This window comes from Tigriopus californicus, chromosome 2, assembly GCF_007210705.1.
Source record: "Tigriopus californicus strain San Diego chromosome 2, Tcal_SD_v2.1, whole genome shotgun sequence".
NCBI classification, from domain to species: domain Eukaryota; kingdom Metazoa; phylum Arthropoda; class Copepoda; order Harpacticoida; family Harpacticidae; genus Tigriopus; species Tigriopus californicus.
This window is the reverse complement of record NC_081441.1, coordinates 6,426,569-6,445,027: the sequence shown is the minus strand read 5'-3', so window position 1 is coordinate 6,445,027 and position 18,459 is coordinate 6,426,569. Positions and strand designations below refer to the sequence as shown.

Sequence of the window (18,459 nt, the reverse complement as noted above, 5' to 3'; positions counted from 1 at the left end):
TGCGCATAAGGTGAGTTTTCCTGGCCAAGTTGGGAATAAAGGTGGCCATGAAGTTGATGGACCCGAAGAGGCTCTGAAGTTCGTGTTTATCTGATGGAGGGGGGGGGCTAGATTCAACAGGGTTTTAACCTTCTCTGGACATGGACCAACACCCTCTGGAGTGACGATTCTTCCAAAATATTCGATCCGTTGCTTCTTGATGGCACACTTGTCAGGATTGAATTTCAAACCCTCTTCCCGAGCTCTCCTCACAGATTCCAGAAGATGAATATCATACCATTCCTCAGTCGTACCCTGTACCCATCATCGGCACATGGAAACGTACCGGGAATGCCGGCAAAACCCTATCCATGTGCTCACAGAAAAGCTCACTTGAGACAGAGAGACCGAAGGAAGACGAACGAAGCAGTACCTCTTGAACGGAGCATTAAATGCACTCAGTAATTGGCTTGCTGCGACAAGCTTTTTGCTCCAGTACCCACTTTTGGAGTCAAGAGTTGAGAAAAACTTGCCACGCTTGAAGCTATGAAGAACTTATTCCCAAGAAGTGGTATAATGAACGTTACGAATCAAATGTTTGTTGAGATTCCTAGGGTCGAGACAAAGACGGAAGTTCCAGTCTTCTTCACAACAGGGACCAAATTGTGTACCCATTCTGTCGTCTCGGGGCAAGTTCGAATGATTCCCTTTCTTCCCATCTGATCCAAATTGTCCTTGACGCTAAGACGCAGATTCTTCTCAGAGAGTCCAATTTCAGACAGCATCGAAAGTGGCATACAAGATACCATTGCGCCTGTGTCCACTTTGCCATCCACCGTATAGGCTCTCTTGTTCAATCCAAGTGGATGAAACGCCACCAAAGCAAGCAACTCCCGAGCTGCATCTGTAGTCGTGACATTGATCGAGAGGCTGCTCAAGTCAAAGTCGTTGCTTTCACCTTCATTGTAATGATCATGGCTATCATTGAACTCGACAGCATATTGACGTGTAAAACCTTGTGTTCCTCTACCTTGCTTATTAAGACAATCCCGCTCAAAATGACCGAGTTTTTTGCAGAACTTGCATACAGCTTGTTTTGCCGGGCTTATAGGGCGAGGATGGGCATCGCCTTTACACCAGACACAAGGTCGTATGTCTGGAGGTCCTTCGTGTTTTGGAGATCGAGAATGCGGGCACTTTGATCCGTTCCGTTGTGACCTCTTGGTCGGATCATGAGCGTAAGAGGCACCAACGTGAGCCTCCTCGCCAACATCAAGTCTCTTCATTGTATGTAGCTTCAACCGCTTCAAAACGCCGCATGATCTTCAAGCAATCTTTCAATGAGATGTCCTTCCCTTTGGCCATAAGCTTACGCTTATAATCGATGTTTGAGCAGCCGTGAACAAGCTTATTCACAACAAGGAACTGGGTGTTATCAGGGAACTCAGCCTGACGTTATAAAACCATGACTCGAGAAAAATAAGCCGTGGTATTTTAATCATCCCTCTGGCGAACGTTGTAGAAATCCTCACGGGCCTCTCTAAAGAAAGTAGAATGAGTAAGGCAAGCCGCTAATTGGTCCAAAAGTTCCGAGGGGGTTCATATCACCAGAATAGGCTCTTCGCTCTGTCTTGCTTCGATGGCCGAGGGAAAAATGAACGGATTCAAAGAACTTCACTTTTGCTTCGTCCACCTTCCCAGCATCCAATGAAGAAGAGACACTGCCGTGTTTGTTTTTCTCGCGGAACCATGACATGAACGTTTGTAAAATTGGTTTGGACCTTCCATTGGAAGCGAGAAGAGAGAAGCTGAGAGGCCGGTGCTTTCGGTGTCTTAGGATTGGCCATTGGGCAAGAACGTGTCGCCAACGCCTTTTATGTCGTAAATGTGGACCTCACAATTCTACACAGAGACGAAATTCACCCCAACGCCTTCTTGCCCCCGCATCTCTCTTCAAATAACACCTTGACTGAGCAAAACCAAATATTCCCTCAGGAAGATACGATTCACAACGCTAACCTTTGTGGCGTTCAGATTGATGGGAGAAGTACCGAGAGCTTCCAGGGGCCTGCCATCGCTGTTGCACTTGTCCCTGTCAGAATAAGAGTGAGTGGGAGTGATAAGGAAATCACAACTTATGCTGTGCATGACCCCTGTAGTACAGATACGTTCATCCGGGATGATTTGATTCAAGCACTTGGTCACTTGGTGTAATTGGAAAGCAAGCTCAGATCTCTCTGACGACATTGGATAAGAAAAATAGTCAGAGGTCAACTATCACCGTCATTGGGTTGGAAGTGATGGACATTGAAAGAGGAAGTGTTGTTCAATTGCCCCCATCTTGCACCCACTCAGACTTACCAGTAAGTGGTGAAGATGTGCCAACGAAAAGCACCACCAGTCGTGGCAGCACCTTCGACATGTCCCCATCCATTATACAAACGATGCTGTCGGAATCCTCATTGGCATGAATGCTCCAAGTGCAGTGCGACCCCTAGAGGTGGGTGCGGGTCATGATCACGGAAAATTTACTAACAACCCACAAATGAAGGATGATTATGTTAATTGTGTCGAGGGAATGTTGGACAAGGGTCACGCGGAGAAAGCTCCAATTACGAAGCACATCGAGAAAGGCCGGACCTTCTTTATCCCACATCACGGGGTTTATTATCCCCAGAAGCCTCGTAAGATCAGAGTGGTGTCTGATTGCTCAGTAACCTTCATTGAACATGGGGCTCCTTCAAGGCCCGGATCTAACAAACACGCTTTTGCGTGTGCTCCTGAGATTCCGATAAGAGCAAGTGTCCCTTGTTGGTGACATACTGTAGAGGCAATGTATTACCAAGTTAAGGTTCCTGAAGACGATCGAGATTATCTTAGATTCTTGTGGTGGCCCAATGGAGACACGACTAAACCTCTTGAGGAGTACAGGCTCACTGTTCACTTGTTCGGAGCGACCAGTTCACCAAGTTGTGCCAACTTTGCTTTAAGAAAGGTCGTTTTCGATGACAGCACTGAATTTGACGATGCTGTGAAGAACACAGTCCTCCGGGGATTTTTTACGTAGACTATCTTCTAAAACCAGTGCGTAACGTCAATGAAACCCTTCAACTGCAAAAGAATGTTGTTAGACTTTGCGCCAGAGGTGTGTTTAGACTTGGTAAATTCATCTCCAACAAACTAGAAGTATTGGATGCCCTGGAAGAAAATGAAAAGTCAAGCACCGCATTGAAAGTAAATTTAGCAAGAGATGACGTGGTGGACCGAGCTTTGTGAGTCAGATGGGACATCCCACAAGACTCGTTTGGATTTTCTGTGCCCGTTTTTAAGAGCGTGATCGCCCGAAGAGCGGTTTTGTCTTTGACAACAAACATGTAAACATTGTAACAAACATGTCCAAAACCAATTCGTGGAGTACATTGCAAAATGTTGTTCCTCATTCTCGAAAGTTTAAAGTACAATCAGAGCCGTGTCAAAGGCAATAAACAAGATGAGCAAGAATAGTGCGTGGGACCTTTCCAACGAATCTGTGGAGAATCTTATCTATGGTTGCATTTTTAACAAGAAATAAAGGACAAGAAATAAGGTGAAAGTAGCAAGCTGTCTTACCAAGGTTTCTCCTACCATTGTTGATGGTCTGATTCGAGCACGAGGCCGATTGTGAAATGCCCTTGTATCAGAAGACTTGAAATTTCCCATTGTGTTGCCCAAAAATTCCAGGCTAACCGAGCTTGTAATTCAAGAAGCTCACAAAAGATGCGGTCACCTGGTTCGAGAACACGTCTTGTCACAATTGCGTCAAAGATCGTTGGGGCCAATGGCTTGGCTCGAAGGGAAGTAAGTCGGTGTGTCACGTGCAAAAAGATCAAGTCTCAAGCTATGGACCAACTTATGGCTGATCTTCCCAAAGATCCCGTTACAACGTTTCTCCCCTTTGAGAATTCAGGGGTTGAATACTTTGATCCACTTCTAGTTAGGAGGGGACGTGCTCAAGATAAGACATATGGGGTAATATTCAAAAGCTTGTCAACCCGTGCTGTTCATTTTGAGGTAGCGCACTCTTTAGATTCGGCTTCTTTTATCCCTGCTCTGCGATGACTCATGGCTAGGAGAGGACAAGTGAAGACGATCCGCTCTGACAACGGTACAAATTTTCATGGAGCCGACAAGGAACTGAAACGCGAACTAGAAGTGATGAAAAAGGCTGGAATCGAGCGGATTCTGGAAGAGCGCGGAATCATTTGGAAATATAATCCACTAGGCGCGTACCATCAGGGAGATGTTTGGGAAAGATGTATACGAACTGCCCGCCAAGTTCTAGCCTCAATGCTGAAGGATCTCCCTCATGCACTTACTGACGAGGCTTTTCAGACGTCAATTTGTGAAGTTGAAGACGTGATGAATAACAGACCATTAACCACGCCATCAGAAGAGCCAGAATATTTCGAGGCCTTGAGTCTTAACCACCTTTTAAGATTAAGAGGTGGGGAGGTCCACCTTTTGCAGGAACGTGGCGGAGACGTTAAGTTTGCAAAACATCGCCGGAAACAAATTCAAGCTTTGGCGGATCAAGTTTGGCTTCGTTGGAAAAAGGAATATTTATCCAACCTACGATCACGCCAAAAGTGGACAGTTGAGAAGAAGAATTTAAACGTGATTGACCTCGTGCTAACTATTGACAATAACCTGCCTCGCAACAAGTGGATGATTGCAAGAATTCTTGAATGGCGCACTTTTCCTGATGGAATGGTTCGAAGTGCCAAGATTCGTACCACCCAGGGTACACTAAACGCCCAATCACGAAATTATCCTTGATCATGCAAAGTGACGATGGGGCTTAGCCATTGAGATATGATTCTTAATCTCCGGTCTCTGACCCTAGCAATAGGTTACCTGCCAAGATAGCGCCCTTTAGAGAGAGCACCTATTTTACTAAGGCTTAAGTTGTTTAGACCTATCTAAAGATCTCCGGTTATAGGGTTTTTAGAGTCAACACTACTGTCCCAAAGAGTGAAGAACAACAAAACTCTTGATATACTGTTTCACCATTAATTGTATTTCTTATGTAAGAACAGTATTATACAATGCAAGACATGAATTAGTAGGATCTCACCTTATCTCGTTTGCTTGACCAAGTCTTGAGGATGATTGCAAATGCACATGTATTGGGGGCATGAATTGGTACACCTCAACTTGAGTCTGGCTGTGTCATGGACACAGAAACGTCCGACGTCGTTTCCCAATTATAGATTATCAACCGTGTACAAAAAAGGCAAACGAATTCGCCTATCAACAGTGTGCAAAAAGGCAAACGGAGTCGCCTATCAATGTGTATGCTCTGACGCAAAGAGACTTAATAAGTCTCGCGATATCGGAGAGGTGTATCCGTGACAAAAAAAATACAGAGGGGAAAACCTTTAAAACAAAACCACCCTCAAGCTTGGTCCACAAATGGGGAATCCACGGCTTGTACTCCTGAGCTTCCCAGCATAGAGTCCTATCAGCGTTTCCTCCAAAGAGTCTCCATTTTGGGCACTATGCACTGTGCATCTTTGATCCAATTATAGCAATTTCGAAAAACGTCAAACAAGTTCGTAAGTTTACACTTCCACACAAGAAAACTTTCTGTCTTGTGTCAAAGTCGAAGGAGTTTTATTCGTTCCAAAGTGGAGGCAGAATGTGGAGCTGCACCTATGGATGATTCCTTTTTCAGCATTGAAATGAGGTCAAGCTCTCCTAACCTTTCTTTAATCAACGGCCAATGTTCATCTTTGAACTTGAACTTAGCCAGACCGACCTTTTTGGGCGGTCTTACTCTAGAGCACGCCGACTTTTGAGTAATGGTCGACCCTATCTCAAGAACATGATGATCTGACAGATTACTAGGTGTCACATGGACATGCTGGATCAGATCAGGGTCATTGGAAAAAACAAGTCGAGAACTCTAGTAGCTAAACCAACATGCTGGGAGAAAAAAGCCTCCCACTCTACAACGCTACCCGGGAAATTAAAGTCCCCTACAATGAATATCTTTGAGCAAACTGCCTGATCCAACTCATTTCCAGTGAATTGGAAAGCTGACATAAAAAAGCTCACTGAACAAGATGGGGGTCCATACATTGTTACAATGGACAGATCAAGACCTTGAAGATCACAAACTAAGACCTCTAATTCTCAATTAGACATTTTCACATGACTAATGTGCAGGTCATTTCTAACATATAGACATTCGCCCCCATAAGGAAAAATGGGATTGTTAGAGCGTACTCTATCACATCGACCTAAATTGAAACCAACCATGGCTAGCTCTTCATCGTCATGGAAGTGAACGAGACCTGCCTATCTAAAGCTAGTTCCTCAAGAACCTTAATCTTTGTCTATAACCGACGCCGGTTTTTGCGTCCTGTAAACATTTCTGACCGTTGAGGGAATGCTTGAATAGTCCTTGGCCAATATACGATCATTTTGAGGGTTGTACCTCTTTGTAGATTCAATTAATTTCTCGTCAGAGTAGATAATAACCACCTCCGGATGAGCTGCGTGCCACTTGAGGAGGACCTGGGATCTTTCCTTCCTCTTGATCTTGGTGGCCGCGGTCAAATGCTGTTTCTTTTAATGCTTGTAAGGTTTCATACCTAGGTCCTTCCTGACGATTCTTCTGACCGTTTCTTCAGAGACATTGTACTCCCTGGCAATCTTGTTCATGGAGCGGGCCGGATTCCGTCGGATCTTCTCTCGGATGGCCTTGGTCAGTTGGTCAGTTCTTACTGTCCTCTGTCTCCCTAGCCCTGGTCTCCTGGAGGTCTTGCCGGTCTCTTCAAATATTTTTTCGTCCTTCAAATGAGGGTACGGCTAACATTTAGGGCCTTGATGATGGCCTTGTTGGGACAGCCGTTCTTAGCATCTTCAAAACTGCTGATCGCTTTGCTTCGAGTTCCATATTTTTGGCCCTGTTCATCCGATTGACCTAAAAGTTTGTTTACATATGGAAACCACTAAGCGGAGCAATTTTTAATTCCAAGACAAAACTTATTCGACCCCTGTGAAAGGGGTAATTTAATGTTAAACTTATGTTTCACTAATTTAGAGGGACCCTGTAAATGAAGAAGTGCAGGGCTGAAAAGTGCACACGATTTTAACAGCTCTGAATAACGAAGCCGTAATGGGAACCTGAATGAGAGGAGTAGGAAGGGTGTTTGGTCGGTTCTTGACGAGCTCAAAGGAAAACGTCTTATATCATCTATTGCTGAAAAACCATTACGAAATGAAGACGGCAGACTGATATATGGGAGTGAAGAGAAAGCCCATGCAATTGGCGTTCTTTGGGACCGATCCACTTCGTAATCCAGATAACAATGTACTGGCTGTCCATTCTTTTTCAAACCTGTCTGTAATGCGACGATAACAAAATAATTAACAAACGCGAATAAAAATGCGAACGGAGGACTTGATGGCATCACCATGCGAACAGTTTTTTCAAGCCCAGGAAGCTCTCCTAGTTCCAATAACGATTCTGGTAAATAAGTCACTCACGCTTGGAATTTTTCCGAAATCATTTAAAATAGGCCGTGTCACTCCGATTCCAAAAACGCCCAATTCAAGGAGTGTTGATTCTCTGAGGCCAGTTTTTGTCTTGCCAGCTCTCTCAAAACTTGTGGAAGGAATTACAAACCAACAAATTGTCGAATTCGTCGAGAGCACAAATATTCTCCCGATATCACAACACGGAGTTAGAGCAAACCGAAGCACTTTTAGCGCATTACAAAACATTTATGAGATGAACACCAGAATCAAAAAGCAGGAGTTTTATCTTTTGCTCTGAGTGCGGCCTCTGATTGCCTGGAGTGCGACTTTCCCGAAAGCCAAACTGGAAAGATACAATTTTGGACGAAATTCATTGAAATGGATGGATTCTTTCTTTAAGGGTCAAAGATTCCGGGTCAAAGTTGATACCGTCAATTCCGAAAATTTTGACTTGAGCTTTGGAGTTAGTCAAGGAGTTCAGATATTTTGTGTGCTCTTCACAACTTATATTCCTGACTTCACACAATGGCTTACACCTTCGGATGACTTTATTTTGAGCTCATATTGTGATTAAACTTCTTTAGCTGTTTTGGCCTCAACACTACAAGGCAAAGAACCGACTAAAAGTAAATGCTGGAAAGACGTATCTTATGAATGTACGAAAACGCCGAGTGTAGACCAGCATGAAAATATCTTTTGGAAATCGGGGGTGGTAAAGAAACCCGAGGTCAAAATTCTGGGCATCACATTCCAATCCAATCTTCAGTTCGATCAACACTTACACTTACATCATCTAACACAAGAAGCATATATGAGTTTGGGAGACTAGCTTCAAACGTTCAATACTGTCCGAGATCTCGAAATGCCCCGTCTAAATTGTCACATGCAGTCTTGCACACAAGAAGTACAATGTACTTAATGCTCAATAAATATAAATGTGTTTGTGGTTTCAAATCTTGTTATACTTGCGCTTCTTTATTGTATACATCTCCTCATTCAAATTCCGTTGTACTAAAAGACCTGACTCAGAGCGATAATTTCCTTTGGCATGAGTATGTTGCACCAAATTTCTCAATTCTCCCGGTATCCAACCATGACTTTAGTCATGATGCCTTCACTTTGTCCAGATTCGAAATGCCCACCAAGAATATTTTGACTTTTCAAATATGCCTTTCGCTTCGCAAGTTTCAAATTTCAAAAAAGTATGAGTCATGTTATCCCCATAAGATTGATACTGTTGAAAATGTTCAAATTTTCAAAAGAAATGATATTCCTATTGTGCATTTCCATTGGCCAAACCAAACGAGTATGGCCAAGATAGGGAGTAATGAAGTGCTAAGTATATAAACAATATCAATGACCATAAGGGCCCTTATTTGTCAATCAGCCCAAACAAAAAGGGAAGAGGCGCGGTAGATTGCTCAATAAACTACCTGTGCCATGTCATGAAAGCGATTTCTTTTCCGGACATTATGTGACCAGGTCACTAATTATACATAAAATTTTGATAGAATTAGTCAAGAAGAACACAAACACATCGTAATTCAATAAAGACAAATCGGCCCTATCGGCCCTTTATTTGGTAGAGGCTGACTCACAAAGCACCTCTGAAGTCCAGAACGTAAACCATATTTCAATGGCTGTGTAACGAATCAATCTTTTTGGCTAAAGTAATTGCAACTGTAATCCGTTCCTTTTATTGAGGAGCGATTAACGCCCTGGTCATACTTCACCCATACGTTTGTTGCAAATCAAACTTCCATTTTTAGGGGAATTCAAAACAGTCACATCTATTTCGATGATTTTGGTCAGTGGAGGCTTGAATCATTGCAAGATGCAAACAAAACTTTTGTGATGTCTGCGAGAGAATCAGAATTTCGTTACCCAATTGGACGGTCCAGATGGCAATCATGGAGTCAATCAACCATTTGCGGTACCAAACCGGGGTCTGGAATCAATCTAACGCTTTCCAACTGCTTCCCTCATCAATTCACATGTGATTCTGGGGATTGCATTCCATTGCCCGAAAGATGTGATACTGTTCTAACCTGTGATGATAATTCTGACGAAGTCAATTGCTTTTATCTCCAATACGACTCTGCTTATGATCGAGATGTCACCCCAAAAGTTGATGGAGGAAAGAAGCCGCTTGAAGTATTCATGAATGTATCGATCTTGGCTTTCGCCCAGATTGATACTGTGGGTCTGAAACTCACTTGTGATTACTATTTGAACTTGAGGTGGTACGATTCCAGGCTGAAGTTCAGGGATCTGAACGAAATACATAGCTTGAATAGTCTCTCTGAAAATGACATTCAAAGCTTATGGACTCCTAAAGTGGCATTTGTGAATGCTTTAGGACCGTATCAAACCGAAGTTGATGAACTCAGCACAGGTATATTGATCAGAGAGGAAAACTCGTGGGTCGAAGATGTTGCCAATAACAGAGAAGGTAAGTCATCACTAAAGTTCGGAAAAATAACTTGTTTTGCCGTCGAGCAGCAAACGTAGAGGCTTGATTGTGAGGAGTTGCCTGAACGCAAGTTAACGTGAAGAGTTGCTAACGTATGGAAAACTAATTTTGATGACCATCTGAAATTTACCCTCAACGACAAAACAAGTTATTTTTCCGACCTTTAAACATCATTAAAGCTGCAAAAAAAAGTCAAATAGCTTTTTAACACGTTTTCCGACTTTTTAGGGTCTGTTCGACTTTTTGGGGTCTATTCGCCTTTTTCCAGCTTTTTTTGCCATTTTCGCATATTTCGTCCATTTTTCACACTTTGTCCACTTTCGTTCGAACGTGCCTGCTTCTTTCAACAGGAACGAGAGCAAAAAAAACGCAACAAATGGCAGGACAGACGTCGAGATCACGTTCTAATGTTCGAAACTAGGGTGAGCTAAGGAGATGTCCCAACAAAATTCAATGCTGCATGGCGTAGAACTGCAGTTATGGGTCAAACAAAACGCCTTGCACAGGTACCTAGCCATGTCTGGCTCTCTTTTTCTGATGCATTGAAGCCTACTCACTAAGACCACTTAAACCTGATATTGATAGAAAGCTCCACAGAAGAATTAGTAACTTAAAGTAATTAACTGCAATTTCTTCAGGAAGACCGTTCGATTTTGAAAGTTTTAGGAGAGCAATTTCAAAATTAGCTACCCTTTTGGGCCCGATGTGGTTTTCCTAATGTCCTGAGGTTTGAAACTGGCAATCTCCTGAGGTTTGAAACTGGCAATCTAGCTTCTTGCACCCCAAAGTATAGAAATATACTACCAAGTGAGGATAGCTGCAGTACCATATTGGTAGAGCATCTGCTTTCCAATTTGCAAATCCTGGTTCGAACCCAGGCTAGCCGAGTTCAAGCTTCTTAGCAGTATCTAAATTACAGCATAGCTGCTGCCTTAACAGCTTCAATGGGCGAACCTGCGATCATTCCCAAGGGTGAGGTAATAAGTAATATTGCATGTTTGGTTGCAACAACGGAGTGGGAATATCCCTTAATTGGGACACCCATTTTCATCAGAAGCAAGCCGAGCGAGAGAGCTGTTCTCTGACTCCGAACATGCAAACAAACAACCCACCACTACGTCCTTGTTTTCCGCATATTCTATCAACTATTTTCCGAACTATTTCGCCATTTTTTTTTAACAACTTTTTTGCCGCTATTTTGTCAAACTAAATCGACTTTTTTTTAGCTCTGGTCATCACTAAGGGTGGGGAAAATAGTTTGTTATTTTGGTCAAAATAGTTGTTTTTAAGTTATGAAAATCAATCAAAATAAGTTTCGAAAACGTAAAAATTTTTGCTCTTTGGATTGAGTCTTGTCTTTAAATCAGAAGAAAACTAAAACTTCTCTAAAACCTCTGCAATGAAAAACATAATTTCTCTTAAAAGGGACTATTGATAAACCTAACATTGAACTATGAATGATACAATTTTAGGGGAAAGGAAATTGGCCTTTGAAGGGAAATCTGACTGTTGGCCATCTAAATACTGACTCTCTTAACCCCAGATCTTTGCCCTTGGTCTGGTCTGGTGTTTACACCAGTTGCACGGGAATCACCGTTCTTGCATAAGGTTCTCTACTCATCAATGGTTTGATGTTGGACACCGAAAGGCTCACCCAGTTCCCTCGGTCTCTTGCTAGTCATCAGCAGGTCGTTGGTTTTGAATATGAAATCCTAAAAATCCTTCCCCCGCCGTGAAAGAATTGATTGATCATTTTGAGTCATATTTTTTTGTGAAAAGGGTCTTTTGAAAAACCTTACACTTCTGCAAGTCCTGTAGGTAATTATCCCACCATCTTGTCCAAAAGTGATTGGAAAGGCACCAAACTTGTCTCCACCGTTGTTTACCAAGTGGTCCTAGCTATAAATCTGTCCAAGTCTGGGACAGGATCGGCGTTCCTCCCTGTCAAGAGGTTGCATGGTGAGAGGGGTAATGGGTCGTTTGGAACGGTGGACACGTCCCACAATGGTGTAGAGTTCACAATGGAGACTGCCTCATGCATGAAGGTGTGCAGCTCATCTCTAGAAAGAGCTTGTGGCCCAAGCTGAATGAGTGCCCCTTCCAATGCTCTGCATATAGACCCTATCCACGCGCCGCCAAAATGGGAGGCGTGAGGATGGTTCAAGATTCACGCACAGCCTTCTTGATTGGTGCTCTGTTGAATGACGTTCATGTCAAATGAGGCCTAGCTTGTCCCAGAGAACCCGTAAAGTTGGTTCCTTGGTTGCTTCCAATTGTCAGACAAGGCCCCCTTACTTCAAAGAACCGCCTCAATTCATGACGGAAGGTTGAGGTGTCTATGGAGGGAAGCATTTCAACATGGACAGCGTGAGAAACCAGACAAGTGAACAACAGAGTCCATGTTTTCCTTGAGGTAGTTGTGCACCGGGTGGCTTGGCCCTCCCGGACGTGAAAGGAACCAAACACGTCGAGTCCAGAGTTCGAAAAGAGTGGAATCATTTCCAGTTGGTCGGCAGGCAGGTCTGCCATAAGCTGAGCTCCGGGTGCAGCTCTTCGCTTCTTGCAGGAGATGCAGGTGGCCATTAGTTTTCGAATTGCAGTGCGTCCCTTTTCCAGGTGAAATCCCCCAAATCTAATGGCTCCATGAGTGATGTGTCTCGCTTGGTGATTGGTTGTACGGTGGTAGTGTTCAAGAAAGGTGTCATGGTTGGGATGTTGGACCGGGATCAGGATAGAATATTTGGTATTGTTTGAGCCGGTTTATGACTAATTGTTTTATTCAAAAGCAAAGGATAAATATATGTGAAAATGGATGGATTACGAAGAGTATGAATGAGAGCGAGTACAAGCCAGGAGGACATAACATTTCCCTTACAAGGGGGGGGGGGGTAAAAAGGATTGGGATTTCAATGACAATAATTACGGTAATTTATGACTAGAATTGATATTCATCCCAGGGTGGGGTCACTGTCCAAGCTTTGGGCGGGCATTGGTCAGTTTGGCGGGCATTCGTCCGTTTGATGGGCGATTTTTCCGTTTTGGTGGGCGATTCCTCCGTTCGGTGGGCGAGTTTTCCGTTCGGTCTGGCAATGTTTCCGACTTTGGGCCACGTAGGTCGGGTCAAATTGACTGTGCCATGTTCGATGGTCGTGAGCCGGTTTATTTATTCAATACAGGGCCGATCAGGTAAATTTACATTTTTGATCTTCCTCCTGACTTTGTCATCCTCTTTCCAGCTGTTGTACACGTTCTAAACCATATCCTTATGAAGCTTCAGAAGCTTGATCCAGGGAGTGGCTGGATGTCCTGTGCAAGCTAGATCGAGGGTCATATTCCAACTTCCCTGCTTCATGAATGGCACTCATTGTTTGTGGGCTATTTGGAAATAACTAAAGACTTAGGTCTACCAACCTTAACTTCAAGGTATTTCAAGATGCCTACCTGCTCATTTCGTCGATTTACATGTTGTTGGAAAAGGTGCAAATTTACCTGATCGGCATTGTATCTGTGGAAATGGATGGATTAGGGAGAGTATGAATGGGAGCAAGCACAAGTCAGCAGGACATAACAGGTATCAAAGGTTCTCTGGACAGCTAAAGCCGGCTAACAACCCGGAGTAGGCCGTCTGGTCCAAGAATTGGACAAAGGCTTGCAAGGCGGTGATTCAGAGGAATTGTTTGACCAGTTTTTAATTGAAGGGAGAACGTTTGCACAGCAGGATTGTTGAGCATCTCTAAGGAGGACACGCTTGGCCACATCACGGGACAAGACTTGAGCTGTAAGAGCACTCTGTTGGTCAAGTCGTAGACGAGTTCGGGATATCCCTTTCTTGCATTGTTTGAGCAGCCGTCAGATAACGTTGACTTGACGATTCCATTCAGAGAGCCTCTCAAATACAGAAGTTAAAAGATGGAAACGAGAAGAGTGGAAGCACTCAGTTCGTTTTTTTTGTAGGACCTGTAGATCTGGAGGCTGAATTGAGGGATTTGTTCCTCTTGTATGAAAATTGGACCTTGGAACCAGATGGAATTTTTAAGTGTGCTTGGCGTATGGTGGCGTGTAGATGCGTCTGCAGGATTAATTTGGGTTGAAATGTACTGTAACTGACTGGGATCCGACATTGAAGTGATAAGGGACACACAACGAGATACATAGCTACTGAACCTTGTTTCACTGTTTCTTCTATAACCCAAAACAACTAGACGGTCCGTGTAGAATGATGTGTGTTGTCAAGCTAAGCTCCAACATGACCTCTTGGGCTGTTGTGATTGCCTCCAATGCTGCGCACAGTTCCAATCAGGGAATTGTATTGGCAGATCTTGGAGCAACCTTGGAGCAGTCGGTGAAAAACGCAAGGTGCGCCCTGTCATAACAGCTAGTAGAACGAATGTATTTTACATGCCCAATGGCGTTCTTGGAGGCATCAGAGAACACGCAGAGTTCCTTAAATACCACATTGCCAAATGAAGGTGGTATAATGCTACGCGGTACTTTGATAAAACTGACTTGTGGTAGGCTTGCAAGCCAGTTGGTCCATTGGGACATTAGGTCAGTAGGTTCTCCCCTTGTTTGAACAAGGGGGGCAAGAGAGCTCGCAATAGAAGACGACCTGTAAGTATGGGTGGACTCAGAAAACCTAGTGGGTCATAGATTGAATTGGTCACAGACAGAATGGCCCTTCTAGCGAATGGAGTGTTTGCGAAGTTAATATGTACAAGAAAGTTGTTTTCCGTTGTGTTCCTAGAAATTCCCAGGGTTTGGTAGAAGTGGTTAATGTCCTTTGTGACATCCAACAGGCCCTGAGCAAGCTCCTCCACCGAGAAGGCTATAAGAACTTGAGGGTCATTCGACGCAATTTTGTGCAAGTGGATATTGAACACTCCCAGCACGTCCCTGGCCCCTTGTAGAATTTGAATTGCAGTCTGAGGGTCGCCGGCACTGCGCTACGTCGTCCACATAAAACCGTGATCTGATGAACTCCTTGACTTGAGGGGAAGCGTTAGGAAAAGTGGAGATGGAGTGGCAAAGTCCTAAGATGGCAATGGTTGGCCTGGGCTTGTTCCCAAAGATGTGGACTCTAGCCCAATATTGCACGAGGGGCTTAACAGGATAATTTGAATCAAACCAGAAGAATCGGAAGAAGTCCCGATGTTTTGGGGGCACAAGGAATGCATGAAACAATCCCTCGACATCAGCCCTGAATGCCGCCTGGGCCTCGCTAAAGCGCATTACAACCAAGCAGTTTGTTGACAAACTGCGAATCTTCTTGAGAGAGACCAGGCATCTCGTCGTCAGGAGAGCTTAAGAACACATTTCATTGAAGAGTATCCTGCCAATTTTTGTGTCCTACTGTTGCTTATCTAAGCTGTCCACGCAATGCTGAGGACATACTGAGCCAACCACGGCCCAGCCCAAGGCAGTTGGTTGGACAAAGGGAGAGTGAGCTGTTGGGTTTCTTGCTGGATGTCGTTCCGTGGGATAATAACCAAGTCAAGTTCTTATACACGTGGGTTTTAATGGCGGGCAAAAGAACGAGTGACTCTTAGTTTTACCTAACGGATTTATCCATTCGGGGATACTTCAAAGAAAAAAAAAACACACGGAACTTAATAACATTAACAGAGGGTAAGAAAACGGGCAAGTGCAATCGTATCAAATTCTAACAGTTCCACCCACTTGTTCCTATATACATTACACATATCTCGAATCTTGACAAATCGTGGACGAGGCAGTCCTGTAGTAAAAATGTCAGCGATCATTTCTTCAGTCGCACAGTATTTCAAGATGATCGTTCCCCGTTCAACTTGTTCCCCAGTAAAGTGGTAACGGATCCCAATATGTTTCTTGGCCAGTGCGATAGACGGCAGGTTGTCCTCATACAGAACAGTTGGTTTATCCATTGCCAAACCAAAGCTAGCCAATAAACTCTGCAGCCAGATAGCCTCCTGTATGGAACTTGACAAGGCCATATATTCGGCCTCTATGGTTGATAGGGCGACAGACTGCTGCTTCTGACTTCGCCATGAAATAGTTCCTCCAGCAAGCATAAAAATGTAGCCAGACGTGGACCGCCGATCCTCAAGATCTCCTGCCCATTCTCCAAATACCCCACTAGTTCTGGCCCGACCTTTTGAGTGTGTATCAACCCAAGATCCATTGTGCCTCGAAGGTAACGAGAAACTCGTTTGATTGCACTCCAGTGCTCATTACTATGATGTGCACTGAACTTGGCCAATGCACCAACCACGAAAGAGAAGTCAGGCCTAGTTCTAGTGGACAAATATAGTAGGCCTTCAATGATCGCTCGGTATTTAGAGGGGTTGATTGGTGCTTCCCCTTCTTCCGATTTTACTAATTTGACACCAGAATCCAGTGGTGTGTCCACTATCTTGCAATCGCTCATTCCAGCTCGATCAAGAACTCCACGCGTTTACTGCGGTTGTCCGATCCAAATGACACCTTCCTTTGAATCTTGTACGATTCGAACTCCAAGGAAATGATGAAGGTGTCCAAGATCCTTGACTTTGAAGACATCAAACAGCTTCCTTTTGATCTCTTCAACCTCTGACTTGATCTTTCCACCTAGCAGTAAGTCATAAACATAAACCGCTAGATACTGGCTGATTTAAAACGTGAAGGCATGGATCCTCGTTTGTGTGGACGAATCCGAACACAGGCGAGCATCACGTGTCATTACCATGGAGACGACTACAATCCAAACAGACTTTTCTTCAATTTGAACACAAAATGTTCTTTTCCTTTTGCCTCAAACCATCTGGCTGACTCACAAAGACTTCTTCATCAATTTCTCCATTGAAAAACGCCGTTGCCACATCCATTTGGCAAGGCACTAGTCCTTGGGCAGCGGAGAGGGCGATCAAGGTGCGGATTGTCTCAAATATCACAACTGGGCTGAAGGTTTCATCGTGGTCGAGCCCCACTGCTTATGAAAACCCGCGGCACTAACCGTGCCATATATCTCTGAGGGTTTCCGTGGTCATCTTTTTTATTTAAAAAAACCCACGTTGTTTCAACAACCTTCCGGTCCTTGGGTCTGTCCACAACATCCCAAACCTTGCTCTCCTTGAGCCATTGGAGCTCCTCGTTGATTGCAATCTTCCACAGCTCGGCATCTCTGACGGTAACGGGGTCTCGTGTATCAGCATAGCCTGCCAGACAGGTCCACTCTCCAAAACGTTTGGGAGGGTTGCGTTGCCTCAGAGGGCGCTCAAAATCTTCCCCATTCTCAAGGATTCTTGGATCATCTGGAACCTCAGTAGCGTCAAAATCTTGACCTTCTTTTCAAATTGGGATTACATTGTCAGAATCTTGTTCTGACGGCCTTTGATGGAAAACGGTTTCCTTTGGACCGAGGGCGTCCAGGGTGGCCGAACTCACTGGACTCAGATCCTTCTCATTTAACCCATTCTTTGATTCATCAAAGACCTCATCCAAGCTGCGTATCACTCGCCCACACTTCTGGTCAAAATTTTGGCAGCCTTTGACATTGGATCCATGTCCAACCTTCACTGTCATCCTAAACTTCAGGTCCAGCTTGCCCCTCTCTTCCTTGGGGACATGTGCATATTCAATGCACCCCACACGTCTCAAGTGGTTGACGTTCGACTGTCTTCCTGTCCATGCTTCAAATGGGTTTTCGTTTCAACTGCCTACTTCGGACTTCTGTTCCTCAGGTACACTGCAGACAAGACAACTTCGGCCCAAAATTGATGGGTCAGTCCTCCCCGTCTGGGAACATGGTTCTTGTTGCTTCGACCAGCGTTCTGTTCATCCTCTCAGCTACCCTGTTCTGCTCGGGATTTCTTGGGACAATGAGTTCGTGACGGATTCCAGAATTTCGCATATACTTTTCAAACTCCCTGGAGGTGAACTCTCCACCATTATCTGTGCGTAAGGTTTTCAAGACTGAACCTGATTCCTTCTCAATGATTGGCTTCCAAACCCGAAAGGTTTCCAACACTTGGCCCTTCTTTTTCAGGATGTAAATCCACACGAATCTCGTCTGATCGTCAATGAAAGTGAGAAAATATTCACCATCACTGAGAAAGGGGACTCCCATTTTACCACACAAATCGCTTTGGACCAATCCCAGCTTCTCAGTGGCTCTCCGTTGGATTTTCTTGGGAAAAGATGAACGATGGATTTTTCCTGAAAATCCGGACTCTTGGCTCACACACCATGTGAGGATTTGTCGTCTTGATATCCAACCCAACAACCATCTTCTTCTTGGCTAATTCGCAGAAATCATGTCACCCGAGATGGCCATAGATATCTCCGGTGCCATTTTCTGAAGACTGCTTGTTCCTTCTCTTTTTCACTAACAATCACAATGTTTCAGGTCTCTTGTCTTGTTCGAGGTAATACAATTCATTTGATTCCAAGGCAATCCCCATCCTAGCATTCCACTTGTTTCGGATGGTGCATGCGTTTCCAATGAATGATATGTACACACCGCGCTCAGA

At 44.2% G+C, this 18,459-nt stretch overlaps 1 protein-coding gene across 1 annotated transcript in view; it reads left to right on the top strand.

Annotated features, from left to right (window-relative positions):
* LOC131877031 (uncharacterized) overlaps positions 1 to 18,459 on the top strand; it is an 81,775-nt gene that overhangs the window by 55,712 nt on the left and 7,604 nt on the right. The window contains exon 6 of the mRNA XM_059222593.1: positions 9,273 to 9,955. Coding sequence (XP_059078576.1) covers positions 9,273 to 9,955 — 683 coding nt within the window. The remainder of the gene's footprint in view (positions 1 to 9,272; positions 9,956 to 18,459) is intronic.